Source organism: Procambarus clarkii, chromosome 43 (assembly GCF_040958095.1).
Source record: "Procambarus clarkii isolate CNS0578487 chromosome 43, FALCON_Pclarkii_2.0, whole genome shotgun sequence".
NCBI classification, from domain to species: domain Eukaryota; kingdom Metazoa; phylum Arthropoda; class Malacostraca; order Decapoda; family Cambaridae; genus Procambarus; species Procambarus clarkii.
Genome location: NC_091192.1, coordinates 31,729,816 through 31,745,252, shown reverse-complemented (window position 1 = coordinate 31,745,252; position 15,437 = coordinate 31,729,816). Strand labels below are relative to the sequence as shown.

Genomic DNA, 15,437 nt, shown 5'->3' with positions numbered 1-15,437 from the left:
CACGATGAATTAGGCGGCACAATGCAATGTTCTACTGCACTTAATAATAACAAATATAACAATTATGCAAGACTATAATTTGAGTTTTTTGCTTATTTCTTATACAAATTTTTAAATTTCCTTTAACACTTAAAATGCTTCTGTCATTCTCAAATGATAGACCAACAATGCTCATATGTGAATGATTTAATGTGCCTTTTTAATATTCAAAGTTCCTAAATATTCTATGCAGTTGTTTTTCAACACTAAGGGACATTTAGCAATCGTTTGCCACAGTGGGAAAAATACTAAAAGCCAGAACTACCTTCCTGGGCATTATTACTTTTTGATGTACGTGTTCCAATTTGGTATCAATGTATTCACCTAATTGTGTTTGCGGGGGTTGAGCTTTGCTCTTTCGGCCAGTCTCTCGACTGTCAATCAACTGTTTACTAACTACTGTTTTTTTTTTCACACCACACACACACACACACACACACCCCAGGAAGCAGCCCGTGACAGCTGACTAACTCCCAGGTACCTATTTACTGCTAGGTAACAGGGGGCATTCAGAGTGAAAGAAACTTTGCCCATTTGTTTCTGCTAGGTGCGGGAATCGAACTCGGGCCACAGAATTACGAAACCTGCGCGCTATCCACCAGGGGCCAGATTCACGAAAGGACTTACGAACGTTTACATCTTTCCTCAATCTTTGACGGCTTTGGTTACATTTATTAAACAGTTTACAAGCATGATAACGTACCATTTAACTGTTGTTATTGTTATAAACAACCTCCTGGTGCTTCGGAGCTCATTAACTGTTTAATAATTGGAAACAAAGCCGCCAAAGATTGAGAAAAGATGTACAGGTTCGTAAGTGCTTTTGTGAATCTGGCCTCAGGCTACCAGGCCCCCTTATGTGTTTGCAATAGAATGTTTTAGAACATATGTATAAAATGTCAGTAAGCATGCGTGAGACCGGCACCAAATAAAAAACTACGTCGATCGGTAGCCGTGTGCTCCAAACAGCAATGAAATGTTTCTAATCTTTTCAGGTTTGTCAACTCCATACTTGTCCTACATCGTTCATTTTGGTATCACCATGATCACAATAAAATCCCCTACACGGACATATGCATATACATTCCCAACTATGGTCGCGCCCCACCCACAGCAATGCCCAAATTCGCCCTAGCGCAACCCGATAGAGTACACCCGAAAAACACATACTGAAATTTCCCGTTTAACAGAAATTTTTGTGCTACATCGTTCATTTTGATATCAAATTATTCACAATAAAATGCACTGCAATGTATGTAATGGGTTGAAAACATGCAGGAATTGGTATAAATACCGAAAATTACAAAAGTCATGCGTGCGAGGGGAGAGCGATGTGGTCACTCGTGGTGTCAACAACAGAGTAGGTTGATCACACGAGTGCCTATGCCGAGGCACCTGTGGGCCTATTGGGGAGAATGGGAATATAATGGCGCGCATTTTGAAACCATCCCGAAGTCGATCGGATGAAAATTTAATTTTATACAAATATTTTATTGTTGGATGCAAATGATGTCACGAGATAGGACTCGAGAGAAAAATTGGCAACGCATTAGGTGTCACTAGACAGGGAAAGTGTTAAAAAGTATCATTGGTATTGCATCTCTTATTATCTAACCTGTCATTTTTCTTGCAGATGTGACAGCTACTTTAATGTGTTCTTTAAAAGTCTTCTGACATAATTACTCCCAAATCTTTTATACTGCATTTTCTTTCAGTACTGTGATCTGACTGCCTTTTACATGCGGTTTCTGATTTTTACATTTTTGTTTTTTCCATAGCACAGTAGCTGGAACTTATCTTCATTGAACACATTATTTTCTGTGGGCCATTTAAAGACAAGATTAACATAAGATTGGAGATTTGCGGTGTCCTCTATGCTCTCTACTCATGACCAACCATGAGTAGATATTCACTGAAGATGATACAGTACTTTAGTTTGTATCCTAATGTCTGACATGAAGATGAAAATAAGTACCAGAGCAATAACAGCACCTTGGGAGACTGAACTTTTCACAGTTGATGATACGGATTTTACTGTGTTGACTATTACTCTGGGTTCTGTTCGTCAGGAAATCACAGATCAATCTTCCTACTTTGCCAGTAATTCCTTTGGTCACATTTTGAGTGCAATAATACCATGGTCACATATGTCGAGAGCTTGTGCAAAGTCTGTATATTACATCAGCGTTTTGCTTGTCTTCCATGGCAATTAAGGTTATGACATATTGGTCTCGCAATAGTAAAAGGCAGGAGTACCATGTTCTAAACACATGTTTTTCAGGGTAATGTAGAAACTGATTCTGTGTGTTTTGTGATCTTACTTCTTAGCACTCTTTTCAAAGATTTTTATGAAATGTGATGTTTGAGCTATTAGTCTATAACTTTTTGCATCTGCTTTACTACCTCCTTTGTGGAGTGGCACAATCCATTATATCTGGAATGCAGTGCCCTAAACACATATTGCAAATACACCCCATTCCCTGTGCGGAAAAATGTACCGACGCTCAAGTCTCAACAGTCACGAGGGAAGGTGTGATAGGATATGTAGGCTCATGTTTTCAAACATGCCTTCTAGAGGTGTGCATAACATGGCTTTCTCTGAAGATTGAGGGTTGATCAATTTTTTTTTTGTTTAATTTGCTGTTGCTTGTAACTGTTCACTTCATACCATGGTTTAGATTTATTGCAAAAATCTCATCCACAACCATCTATAATAATGTCTTTCCAAAACAATAGTAATGTTATGCAACCAACTGCAAGGAAATCCGAGCTAATTCAGAAATGTTATCTGGTAACTTCGGCATCTTGCTCTTCATTCTGTACTTGTGCGTTCAAGTCCTTCGTTTTGCTGATACTCAGTATTTTTCCCCCCCTTTCCTCAAATTTTGAGTTACTTAACAAAATTTGAATTATCAATCAAAGTTTTAAAGTCCCTTTAAGAGAAGGGTAGTTGTTGCTGTGGTCAGACCTCATTTAATTCCTCTCCTTCCACAGGTCTTTGCCACACCCAGGGTCTGCTGGTATCATGCCAACCGCAAAATCATCTTTCCCAAACTTCTAATAAAAAAATTTAAAAATTATTACCAGTATATAACTATTGTATGTCTTTATGCTTGCCTGACTTTCAAAGTGCTTATGGGAAGTGTAGCAAGTTTTTGACTTGCTACACTCTAAGTTACAGGGACATATACAAGTAAATCGTTGGATTCATAGGCAAGTACACCGCCTGAAGCCACTAATACACTGTGTTTTGGACATCTTGTTTACAGAAACATCCTATACATGTTACATTTTACCTGGCTAATAGGAGGAGAATTACAGCCACAGGAGAAAGAAAAACACTTAAAAAAAGGAGGAAACTCTTCCACTTCTCAATTTAAACATTTTTTAACACAAACTATGAATGCTTATTGGAAATGATCAATTTACCTAACAAAATTGAAGGTAAATTTTATATGCTGTATGCAAATTTTAATGCTGATAATGAAGAGGACTTATACACTACTATACCAACCTTCCCAATCTTATTTTCTATCGACTCTCCACTTGGTTTTGCTTCACCTCCTGAAGGGGTATTGGTGTTCTCTGGTGTTCCATTAACAACCTTTGCTGCCTGAGGACGTTTAGGGACAATGTGGAACTCTGTCTCAGGCATGATGTTGGGTTTGATGGATTTTAGTCGGCCCGAGTAGCTATTAGCTAGAACATAAAGATCGTTTCGATGGCTACGCTCTTCCATTTTAACCTAGGGAGAGAAATTTTTTTAAAAATTGTAAGTAAATATAAATATATTTAGTTGTCACAATTACACCCCTTTCCTGTTTTCAGGGACAGAAGGGCACCTGCTATGAGACGAAAAATATAAACTCAAATTACACGTGTTCACTCACCATATTTTATGCAGTACAAAACATCAAGGAAAACCAGCACCACCAAAAGCAAACAAATCCTCTATAGAAGCAGCCCACTAATTCACAAGACTTAATGTACAGTAATCAATTTCATTAGTCATATACAAACATGCTGAACATTAGCTCCTTTTTCCAAAAACAGATGCCACTCACTCTTACTCTGTATCAATTTTGGTGTGCTGTTGGCATCAAATCCCAGCTTCCTACCCCACCCACACATTCATGTATGGCCATCTACAGTTTCCTCTCACAATCACACACACTCATTCACATATGCCCATCTTCTAGACCTTCCTCTCACAATCAGCTCACTGTGTCTGTCAATTCTTCTGGTGATATCCTCCTCTTACCCTTAAATATAGTCTATACTAATTATAAATTAATTCATCATTATCATTGCATTTTTTTTGAGAGGAAACCAACAGCCCAGAAGAAATACCTTAACTTCTATATTATCATAGCATTGTGTGTATGTTCAGTTCAACCACACTCGAGAAAAACACTAACAAGAGCACCCCAGTGCATAATATTACACTTAAAGTGATACATTTTAAAATTAAGTTAAATAACCACTCCCTCTTAAGAAGTCAAGTCAATTCTCATCTCCCCATCCTCCTCAAAAGTGCAATGATGCAATGATGATGATGATGATAAGTATCTGCTGCTGTTGATTAATGATTTATAACGACCCTAGGATTGGGGTGCATCCGAGTCTTAAGATTGCTGTCACCTCTAAATCAACAATAATAAATAATTATTGTTATCATTGGTATATTTCCCCATTTTAGAGGAAATAAGAGAACAATAGTGCAGCATCATATAAATTAGCACCATCACACATCAGCAAAATACTTCACATCAACACGGCACCATTTCGTGCAACACATGGAAAGTGCTTTCCGTGTGATCAATTTTTTTTGTATCAAATACTCATTCCCTCTTAACAAACTGTGTCCAGTAAGCTTTAATATACTGCACCTCATGCATTGTTTATTCTTAATTCCTTCTTTCACACATACAAAGTAAATCTATCATCTTGGTCACCTTCTGTGTCTATCCTCATATTTACTAGAATACACACAGTCCATCACAACAATTATTATTCATCCATCAAGAACACACCTACCAGTAATCCAAAAAATTCTCCTCCATCTTATGATTAGCTGATTTTTAATTCCATGTTTCATATAAATTTAATACAATGGAATTGAACTGGCATCCTTGGTTACCCTATAGATGTATAAACTACACCTCGCATAACAGCAAGATTATACACACACGGACATTATGTACATGTACCACAAATGCTCATCACTACCTTTGCAGGTTGCACAAGAAAGTGCAAACACTTATTACCTTTTCTATTCTTTTCTCTATGACTGCAGCAAGGTTGCTAATGGCAGGAAACCGCTGAATAATCCCTTGTAGAATAAGGATTGCGTTGCGTATCTGAATGTAGTCCCGACTCTCCAAGCATGTCACCAGAGCCTGCAAAATTTGATATATATTTTAGCTTTACTTTTAAGTCAATTATATAAATTACCTCTATTAATGCAAGGAACACATTAAATACAAAATATTCATAAAATATAAGCTGTATACAGTACAGTACTTCAGGTTTAAATACAAGACATTTTATTTCATGAAAGGTAAAGTACTTTGAAAAAAAAAAAACAGTGTTGAATGTAATGAAACGGCATTTTCTGGGTGAGCCCCGGAGGCCCCCCTAGAGTTATCAGCCTAATTTGCGATACATTAAACCAGGGCTTTAGTCAATGGAGTTCTGCCTACCGGGGACCACAAGCCAGAACCTGGCCCCTCAGAGATGCACAAGGAGCAATGGCCCTGGAAACCCCCCTGTGGTTGGAGTTTAACCATATCTGCCTTCGACCAGGGTTAGGCACCCAGAAAGGTAGGCGTAACAAAACAGACCCCATAAGGTTAAGAATAATGCAAACGAAAGCCAGAGAGGTAAAACTCCCTCAATTCCCAAGGAAAGAAGCAAACATCACACCATGCAGTCACATCGTTAGTCCATGTGTCACTAGAGGCGGAAGGGAGGACCTCAAAGGAACCAGAACAGACACTGAAGCCAGACCCGACCCAGAGGGTAAACCAGCACAGCGAAGTTCAAACTCCCGCACAACTGCTCGAGCAACCATCGAGTGACCTGGGAACCCCCCCAAAACAGCTGAAGGCGAGACTGCAGCTGCAGCAATGACTCCAGAGGTAGAAACAAGGAAGTGGTCCAAGTCCCACACGAGACCCAGCCAGGTCCGAACCCGAGACAGAACCAGATGGGACTTTTTCCAGTTCACCAGGAACCCGAACCTGGTGAGCTGGGAAAGAACAACCACCCTGGCGAGCAGACCGACTTGGAGCCCACACCAATCAATCGTCGAGGTGAACACGCATGAACACGCGATGTGCCAGAGTCAAGCCAAAGGGAAGGCAACGAAAGCGGTAAGCCTGATGCCCCACCACGAAACCTAACCAGTCCCTGAACTCCGGATGAATAGGAACGTGCCAAATACATATCCCTGAGGTCCAGGGACACCATCCAGGCCCCCCCAGCCCCCACAGCTTTGAAGCCGGACCTGAGACAGAGTGATGATCCGAAAGGAGCAACCCCCCCTCAAGGAGAAAGAGGAGCCGCCCAACTCCATCACAGGCCAGAGGATATGACCCAAAACGCCCATGAATCATGGGCCCAGGCGTGAGCAAACAGCGCGAGCCCAACAAATGGGCAGATGCCCATTATGAGAAGCTGGCCGATGAACAGAGCAATCATTGAGCTGACCAGATGATGCCAGCTCAGAAACTGGCATCAATGGCCTACCCCAACAGGAGCAGCCCTGAACCCTGGCACAGCCCTTCCAAGAAAGCCAAAAACGGCCACCCCGAAGAACAAGCAAGTCCGACATAGGACGACAACTAGACGAAGCCGCCTGCAGAAACTCTGCAAACAGCAACGGACAAAACGGCGACGAAAACCGAAGAGCCAGGGGTCCAAGCGGATTCCAAAGAGAGAGCGAGCACAGCCTGCCAGCACGCGAGGCAATAAGCATTGAGCAGGAGACACTGCCTCCTTGACAAGTAGCACAAACAGCTTCAACAGCGAAGCGCACAAGACGAAGGCCCGACACTCAACGCCTCCACATCCTCAAGCCAGTCCAAGGACAGCTCGAGAAGGAAAAAAAGCGCACGACCGAAGAAAAATGCCCACAGGTGCGCCAATCCTCTGCAATCAAAGTCTCCGAAAGGGTGGGAACCTGCACATGCAGCTACACAAGGCCAACATCCCGAGGAAACACAGGGGCGAACAAGCATGCATTAAGGCGCTCAAAAGTTGCCCCCCAGGTAAACCTGCACAACAGTAGAAATTTCTTGCCATTCAAGCAATCAGGTATGACAGCACCCATGCCATGCCCCAATCGAAAAGACTGGACAGTCTGCCAGCCAGGAAGACTCTGGAGCCTCCAAACGCACCCAATATGGGGGAAGAAGAACCGAACTCAAACGAGGGCGGTTACATTACAGAGGCAGAATCCAGGTCTTGCAGGAAGCAAGCAGCAAGTGCCTCCCGAACCTCCTTAGGTGAGATACAAGAGGCAGAAACCCTCTGGAAAAAAGGAGGCGAGGAACCCAAGGGATCCCAGGGAAGAGCTGACCCCAAATCATACTCATACTGGGAAGGGGGGTAAGAAAATCCCTTCCCCTGCAACAACAAGCCTCGCAAAGAGAGTACCAAAACCCAAGTAGGGTCAAATTGGGTGTCAAAGTCTCATTACCAACAAAACCCCACCCCGACTCTGAAACCCTAGGACATTTGGGAGCTGGGAGCAGGGAGGGGGGGAGCAGGACGAACAAAGGGGTAAGGACCAGGGAGCGCGGACGGAACCCAAGTCGAGGCGACTAACGCCCCCAAGTCCAGGTCCCTATAACCAAAATGGGACAGCTTCAGGGCATCCGGGTGGACAACCAACCTACTGTGATGCAGCAACCTAAACCGAGCATGCAACGCAGATACAGCCTGTACTCGAATATCAATGTCATCAGAATGGGTAAATTGGAGAACAAGCAGAGAGCATGACTCGCAAGACTCTGGGTCAAAGGTGTTGGTGACCCAACAGGCAGGATGACGGAGGCAAAAACGGTGACTGTCACCCTGAGACAAGGGCACACAGCAACCCTCAAACTCGCACAAGATGAGGTGGAACTTAGAAGATGCATCAAGCCCCAATGGGGATTTCCAGGGCAGGCAGGCTGACTGCAATGTGAAGCCCAGGCAAGGCACTGCAAAACTGGCTAGGCCCAAACTAGCAAGGAAAACTGCTAAAGCTAAACCCCTGCAACATGTACAATCACAGGGGCCTAGAGGAGGGCCACCAAAACAACAGAAGTGGACCAATAGCCAAATCAGGCAGACCCCCTCCAGGCAAGGAAAACAAAAAGAAAAGAAAAACCCCACAAAAGGACAACGCCCCCAGAAGGAACAGAAACTGGCCGCCGTGGAGGTAGGTAAGCTGAGCAGTACCTTGCGCCCCTACCAGCAAACGATACCACTTCCTACCCAAAGCCAAACAAAGGCCACAAAAACCCCAGCTGATCCTAAGGGCAGGGTAATTGCCAAGCAGCAAAAACCCCCACAAAAGCGGTTCCCGAAAGTTCTACGAAAGAGAACCCTTAGAACCCAAAGGTAGTACTTACAGGGCACCTATGAAAAACCCTAAATGCATGCAGCCCCAGTACTTTCGGATTTGTCCTGGTCACCATGCCACACACACAGCAGAACACACCACTAAGGTACACAACTGTCCAGAATCTGAGGCCAGACAACGTCCGCCCCGGACCACATTGGCCAACAAATTGAAGTTGTTGAGTAGCCGGCGAGGGGGGGAGAGTCCGGTGCTTCCCCCTTTCCCTCCTGCACAGACTAGCGGCGAAGTGTGACATTTGCTTGTTACTTTAAGTAGGTGGGAGTTCTGCCTCTCTGTTCGGTCTTCGGTTGCAATTTTCTTACCATGTGAGGTCTATTTTGAAATGCCTACCTTTCTGGGTGCTTAACCCCAGATGATGGCAGACATGGAATGCCCCCACATACACGGGGATTTCCATAGGTCATTGCCCCCTTTGCCTCTCTGAGAGGGCCAGGTTCTAGCTCGTGATCCCCGGTAGGCTGAACTCCAACTGACTGATGCCCCAGACTATAACACGTATCAGCCTGATAGCTCCAGGGAGCTAGAAAGAGGCTCCCCTCAGAAAATATAGTATAACATGTCTTAGTAACATGGTCTATGAGAGAGCACATAGCTCATGTCTAGCTATTTATGAAACAAAGGCAAGCCCTTCCAGGAAAGTGTCATAGTCAGCAAATGATCACCATTTTGAAGACATCACTCCAGGAAGGCACCTGCAATGGGTTCCATACCAGGATTATGTAATTAAATCTAATACTGTAGCTATAAGCATATCATTGTAATACTCTAAAATATATACATATAATCAATAAATATTTGTTTAACGATTGTAATAATCAATCTTTAAAACTGATTGGGTAACTAAACCCGCCTTGGTATGATTCAACTAGTGTTTAGACACTGAGATGAGTGTAAAACATAGCACCGTCACCAGTCAAGACACCCCACAGGCTTCAAGCCGAGTGATTTCAGCTGTTTAAGATACCTGTGGACCTTTGCTTGCTTGGTCTAAAAACTAAAATAAACATTGATACATTGTTTAAGGAACTAATGTGTGTCAATATACATATACAGTATTTATAGATAAAAGAGTGAGAAGTGGAGTGTGAGGCCACAGCAGCAGTTGGTGGCTACACCAGACGCCACTACATGATAGTGAACAACACTACAATCTCTGGCCTAACAAGAGGGCTAAGTCTTAGCAAATAAGACAGAGCTCCATACCTGCATATTACATTAAAAAATAAGCAAGGCTAGTAGTGTTATTAAAAATTTGGATCCAATTTCTGAGTGCCACTAACCCCACTGTATTGCAGGTGCGGTTACTGTACTACCGTGGGCTTACAAACCCACTCGGTAAGTAAATTACTTACCACTTAATTAATTAAATATAACTAATTAGGTTAACCAATATTTAACAAATAAATATTTGAACTATTGTAATTGTTTAAAAATAAATTAAAGTGTACATTTTGTAATAGATAAATTCATAACAATGAATAAAATAACCAATTTTGTCATTGTTTAAAATATAAGTCATATGTGGCACGTTACCAGAATGAAAAAATCTGCTAAAAAATAATAAGTTATAACCATTATTAGTGCTAGCTGCATTACACATCTTTTAGTTTTACCAAGAGGTAATGAGAATATTTGTTCCAGCAGGTAAAATGAAGGCAGCACCATTACTTGCGGGTCTCCCTGATTGTGAGCCACCTAGGGGAAACTGAACCAGTCCAACAGCCAACAATAATCCTTAATCTTCCCAGGAACCACAAGAATAACTACTCCATCTGTTTGCAGCTAAGAATATTACTGTACAGTACTGTTTTAATTTTTATAACGTTAGTTTGGTAGTAAGTATTTTTATAAAGTATTAGCCAAATAATCCCTCGCATGCTTTTGGCAATTAACTAGGTGTAATAATTGTCCTTAGGTCATTTAATAACACTTTCGTCCTCCGGGGATGGATTTGACGTCTACAAATAACTCTGTGGATGTCTGGAGGGGACGCATGTGGCGTCCAAAATTAAAATATTTGTTAAAATTCTCTTTTTTAAATCATTATGGAACTAGTTTTACAAAGTGCAACTTTAGATTACAAACAATTTGATACCAGAATAAATGACGTATCATTACAATTGAGGCGAGAAAGCTGAACAGAGTACAGTATACACATATTGTGTATAACGCTCACGGGTAATGATCATCCAATTTTCAGGTTTGCTGCGGGTGGCATGCCTGGCTTTTTTACCTTATGTATGCATATATCTCTTTAGAGAATTCTATTGTGAACAATTTGATACCAAAATGAACGATGTAACACGAAAATTGACATGAGAAAACTGAAAGGAGTATACGTACACATTTTAGTGCTCTTGAGCGCTCACGGGCAATGCTCGGCCGATTTTTGGGTTTGGTGCGGGTGGCACGTCAGGCTTCTGGACCTTACATGCATATACCCATGTAGGGAATTTTATTGAGAACAATTTGATACCAAAATGAACGACGTACAACCAATATTGAGGTGAGAAAACTGAAAAGAGTATACAAATTTTAGTGTGGCAGACCGCTCACATGAAACGCTCGGCCCACCTTAGGGTAGGCTGGGACGCGCACGCCGGGAACGCGAATGTGTTAATTTTATAAATCTATTACTTTTTCTTCTTTATCATGGTTCCTGATCATTATTATATTTTGCATTCATTAGGATTGATTTTAAGCAACTATAGTGGCACCTTGACTTCCGACTGCCCCTATTTACGAATTTTTCAAATTACGACGTAAATTTCGTTGGAAAATGAGACTCGACTTACGATCTTTGCCTCGACTAGTGACTTTGTTGATACGCGCATGGGTCGACCTATCGCGTGGTTTCTGGTGGCACGGCCGACCCCGCCTCAGTTTACCAGAGCAGCATGCTTAGTGACGATCGTGCTTGTAAAGAATTCAATTATTTTTGTGCTTCTTTGTTTTATGAACATAAAAGTATTATTATATATATCATGTCATGAGGTCCCAAGAAAGTCAGTGGTAAGGTTCAACCTAAGAAAACACATGTGAGGATGGCCATAGAGGAAAAATAAGAGATCATTCGTAAACATGAAAATGACATGAGGGTTATTGATGTAGAGTAGAGGATGTCCCTTCCTCATTTATTAAAAAATGTGTGCAGTAAGGGAAGAATTGCAAAGTTTTGCTGAAAAGTGTCACCCAAATCAAGCTGTAGCAGGCCATTGTGTTAACCTTTTTAATGACAATATGATTCTCACTTCAGACAAGTGTTACAACGTAGGGAAAAACAAGTATCGCTACAGGTTTTTAGTGAGAATAAAGCAGTGAGCCACAAGCAGGTCCTAGTGGTATGCAGACAAAACGTAGGAGAGAGTGTACCCCAGAAAAGTCATCACTGCCTGATGTTATAATGGAAGGGGACTCCCCTTCCAAACACGCCTCTCCTCCTTCTGTACTCACCGTCTTCCATACGCCAACAAGAGTCCTCATTCAAGGTTAAGATATACATAGAGTACTGTATTGTAGCTAGTACAAAATTAGTTATTAAGTGTAAAATGTATTTTTAAATTAATACTGTTGGGGATGTGAAACAGATAAATTCAATTTACATAATTTCTTTTGGGAATTTTTTTTTCGACTTACGACCAGTCTCTGGGAACGAATTAAATTCGTAAGTCGAGGCCCCATCTGTACTACCTTCATAATTAGTTTATTTCTGCGACATTTCACTTACTATTCTATCAGCTTTACTATGTAGAGCTAGTAAATGTTTTATTACGCATTGGTGTGCTAGTTCTCACCAAGTCATTTACATAAATCAGGGAATTTGAATATGAATAAATATTGATGTTGTATAATGGATTCGAACCCCATGATCCTGAATTCCTCGGGCACGTGCACCACTGACTGAACCATGATGGGTCTCCCCAACATCCATTCCCGTGACTTCGGTCTAACATCTTATTCAACTAGACAAATTAAATCTATTCATAGCTTGACAAGTATTGTACAGTACTGTACATTAAGTTCATTACAGGATATCAGGAAAATTAAACCAGAGACAGTAACCACCTTCCAATTATGGTGAATACTGTACTTGAAGTAAAAACAAATTAGATCTACAATGTGAGGGGAAAGTGTCATGCGTTAATGTGGTAACAAGCCCTGAAAATCTACGGAGAGCCTAATTACATTCACTTGGAGTACAGATGACTGCTTTATTGAGTTAGTACAGAGGATGCTAAGCCACTGTAATAACAAGATAAACTTAGAATTTTTATCAAATAACTGCAGCCTATCCTCCTAAAATGAGTAAAATGATTAGTACCTATTGCAACTATTTGGTCAAATGTATACTATTCGACCCCCAAAAAATTGATGTTTTGTATTATGAATTAGCCCAAATGGCATTCTAAATCAATGAAAATGTAACTAAAGAACTAACCTAAACTGTCCCTGCAATCCTAGGACAAATATATGCTATATTTGATAGTACAAATATAGTACACAGTATAGTATGGGCTATACTAGGGCTAAGAAATAAGTTTGTCTTTTTTTTTTGTGCCATCTACAAAAATTAATAGTACAAACTGTCGACTTTCTGTGGGTCCAATAATACATGTTTGTTATTTTCAACAAAATAGTTGCAATCGTTTTAGAAGGATGGACTGAATAATTTAGGGGGAAATGCTTAATTGGAATCGAACATTAACACAAGAAAAATGAAGTGTGTTTGTCCAGAACATGTCAACAATGCTGATCAATGGGACGTAGATCACATGTCTGTATTACAGTACCAAACTCTTTTTACTAATATTATATTCAATTTCTTGTTTATAACTGACTTACCTTAATCCATGGGTGAAGCTGTAGTGAAGCTTCACCCAGTAGTTACACAGTGCCAGCTGCAGGCCTTCATAATGTGCATCACACTCGAGTGTAGTATTACTCCCCACTTCATTCCTCGCTACCATAGTTGGCACGAGTTTCCAAATGTTGTTTCTCAAGTGGTGCTTTTTAACAAACAAAATTATCTAATGTAGATGGAACTGACTGGCCAATAACTTGTTATATCGTCGATTCCTTTCCCAATTCTATGTAATTAATAGCAACTTCTAAGCCCTTACTTGGTATAGAGCGTTCTTCATTAGTATCACTTTCAACATTCTTCTTAGAATTGAGAATAACATCATTATACTCAACAGTAAAATGTTCTAATAAGGATACCTTTGTCTCACAATATCCATATTCTCTTCCTGATCCTCAGATTCCATTGCTTTCTTCATTTTTGGAGTTTTGAGACCAATAATGTGATCAAATAAATTCTTGTTTCAGGCTCATCCTCTTATTTAAATTTCTTTGTATGAAAGCAAGTCTGTGCTTTCCACCAGGCAAATGTCAAACCAAAGACTTCTCTCGTATCACCTATAAATAATGTTGTAACTTGATTCCACGTCTTTAGAGTAGCATCCTTAACAGTGAAAGACTTGCTAAACTCCATCACTATAACAGCCCTTTCAATAACACACATTAAAACAGATTTTTCCACAGAATATCTTTGTAAAATGGGAGCACCTTATATGTTGGCAGATATGGTACATATTCTTGTAGTGGCTTTCAATAGGGAAACATGGAGAAGACATAATGCATGATTCATTACGTTGTCATAGAGGAAACTGAGAAGGAATAGATGCATGGAAGATGTGCCAAGTCAGATTGAAGAAAAATGGAATACATAATAATTGGGAAGTGGATTATGATACGAGTACACTATTTTTATCAATGTGTACTGTACACAGATGATTTTTTTTCACTCTTTTACTCAACAGTGAAAAGGAACTGCAAAATATTGTGAATAAATTTCACAATTCATACAAGTTGAAAGTCAATTTGGGTCATAGACGTTTGTAGATTCTTTCAGGGTAGTAAGACAATGATTTGAACTGATGGATACAAATTGGGGAATCTATACTGTGGGTTCACCCAGTAGTTACTCTCCACACACACTGCAGCTTCACCCAGTAGTTACTCTCCCACACACACACACTGCAGCTTCACCCAGTAGTTACTCTCCCACACACACACACACTGCAGCTTCACCCAGTAGTTACTCTCCCACACACACACACACTGCAGCTTCACCCAGTAGTTACTCTCCCACACACACACACTGCAGCTTCATCCAGTAGTTACTCTCCCACACACACACACTGCAGCTTCACCCAGTAGTTATTCTCCACACACACACACTGCAGCTTCACCCAGTAGTTACTCTCCCACACACACACTGCAGCTTCACCCAGTAGTTACTCTCCCACACACACACACTGCAGCTTCACCCAGTAGTTACTCTCCCACACACACACTGCAGCTTCACCCAGTAGTTACTCTCCCACACACACACACTGCAGCTTCACCCAGTAGTTACTCTCCCACACACACACACTGCAGCTTCATCCAGTAGTTACTCTCCCACACACACACACTGCAGCTTCACCCAGTAGTTACTCTCCCACACACACACACTGCAGCTTCACCCAGTAGTTACTCTCCCACACACGCACACTGCAGCATCATCCAGTAGTTACTCTCCCACACACACACACTGTAGCTTCATCCAGTAGTTACTCTCCCACACACACACACTGCAGCTTCATCCAGTAGTTACTCTCCCACACACACACACTGCAGCTTCACCCAGTAGTTACTCTCCCACACACACACACACTGCAGCTTCATCCAGTAGTTACTCTCCCACACACACACACACACT

At 41.3% G+C, this 15,437-nt stretch overlaps 1 protein-coding gene across 11 annotated transcripts in view; it reads right to left on the bottom strand.

Annotated features, from left to right (window-relative positions):
• The window catches only part of tho2 (THO complex subunit 2-like protein), a 133,172-nt gene that overhangs the window by 86,064 nt on the left and 31,671 nt on the right, over window positions 1-15,437 (bottom strand). For all 11 annotated transcript variants that reach the window (XR_011221998.1, XM_069300185.1, XM_069300186.1 and 8 more), the window contains exons 22-23: window positions 5,307-5,438; window positions 3,554-3,784 (exon numbers count right to left, since the gene is read on the bottom strand). Coding sequence is in view for 10 of the 11 variants with exons in the window: in XM_069300185.1 (XP_069156286.1) it covers window positions 3,554-3,784; window positions 5,307-5,438 (363 nt within the window). In the remaining variant the exon portion in view is untranslated. The remainder of the gene's footprint in view (window positions 1-3,553; window positions 3,785-5,306; window positions 5,439-15,437) is intronic.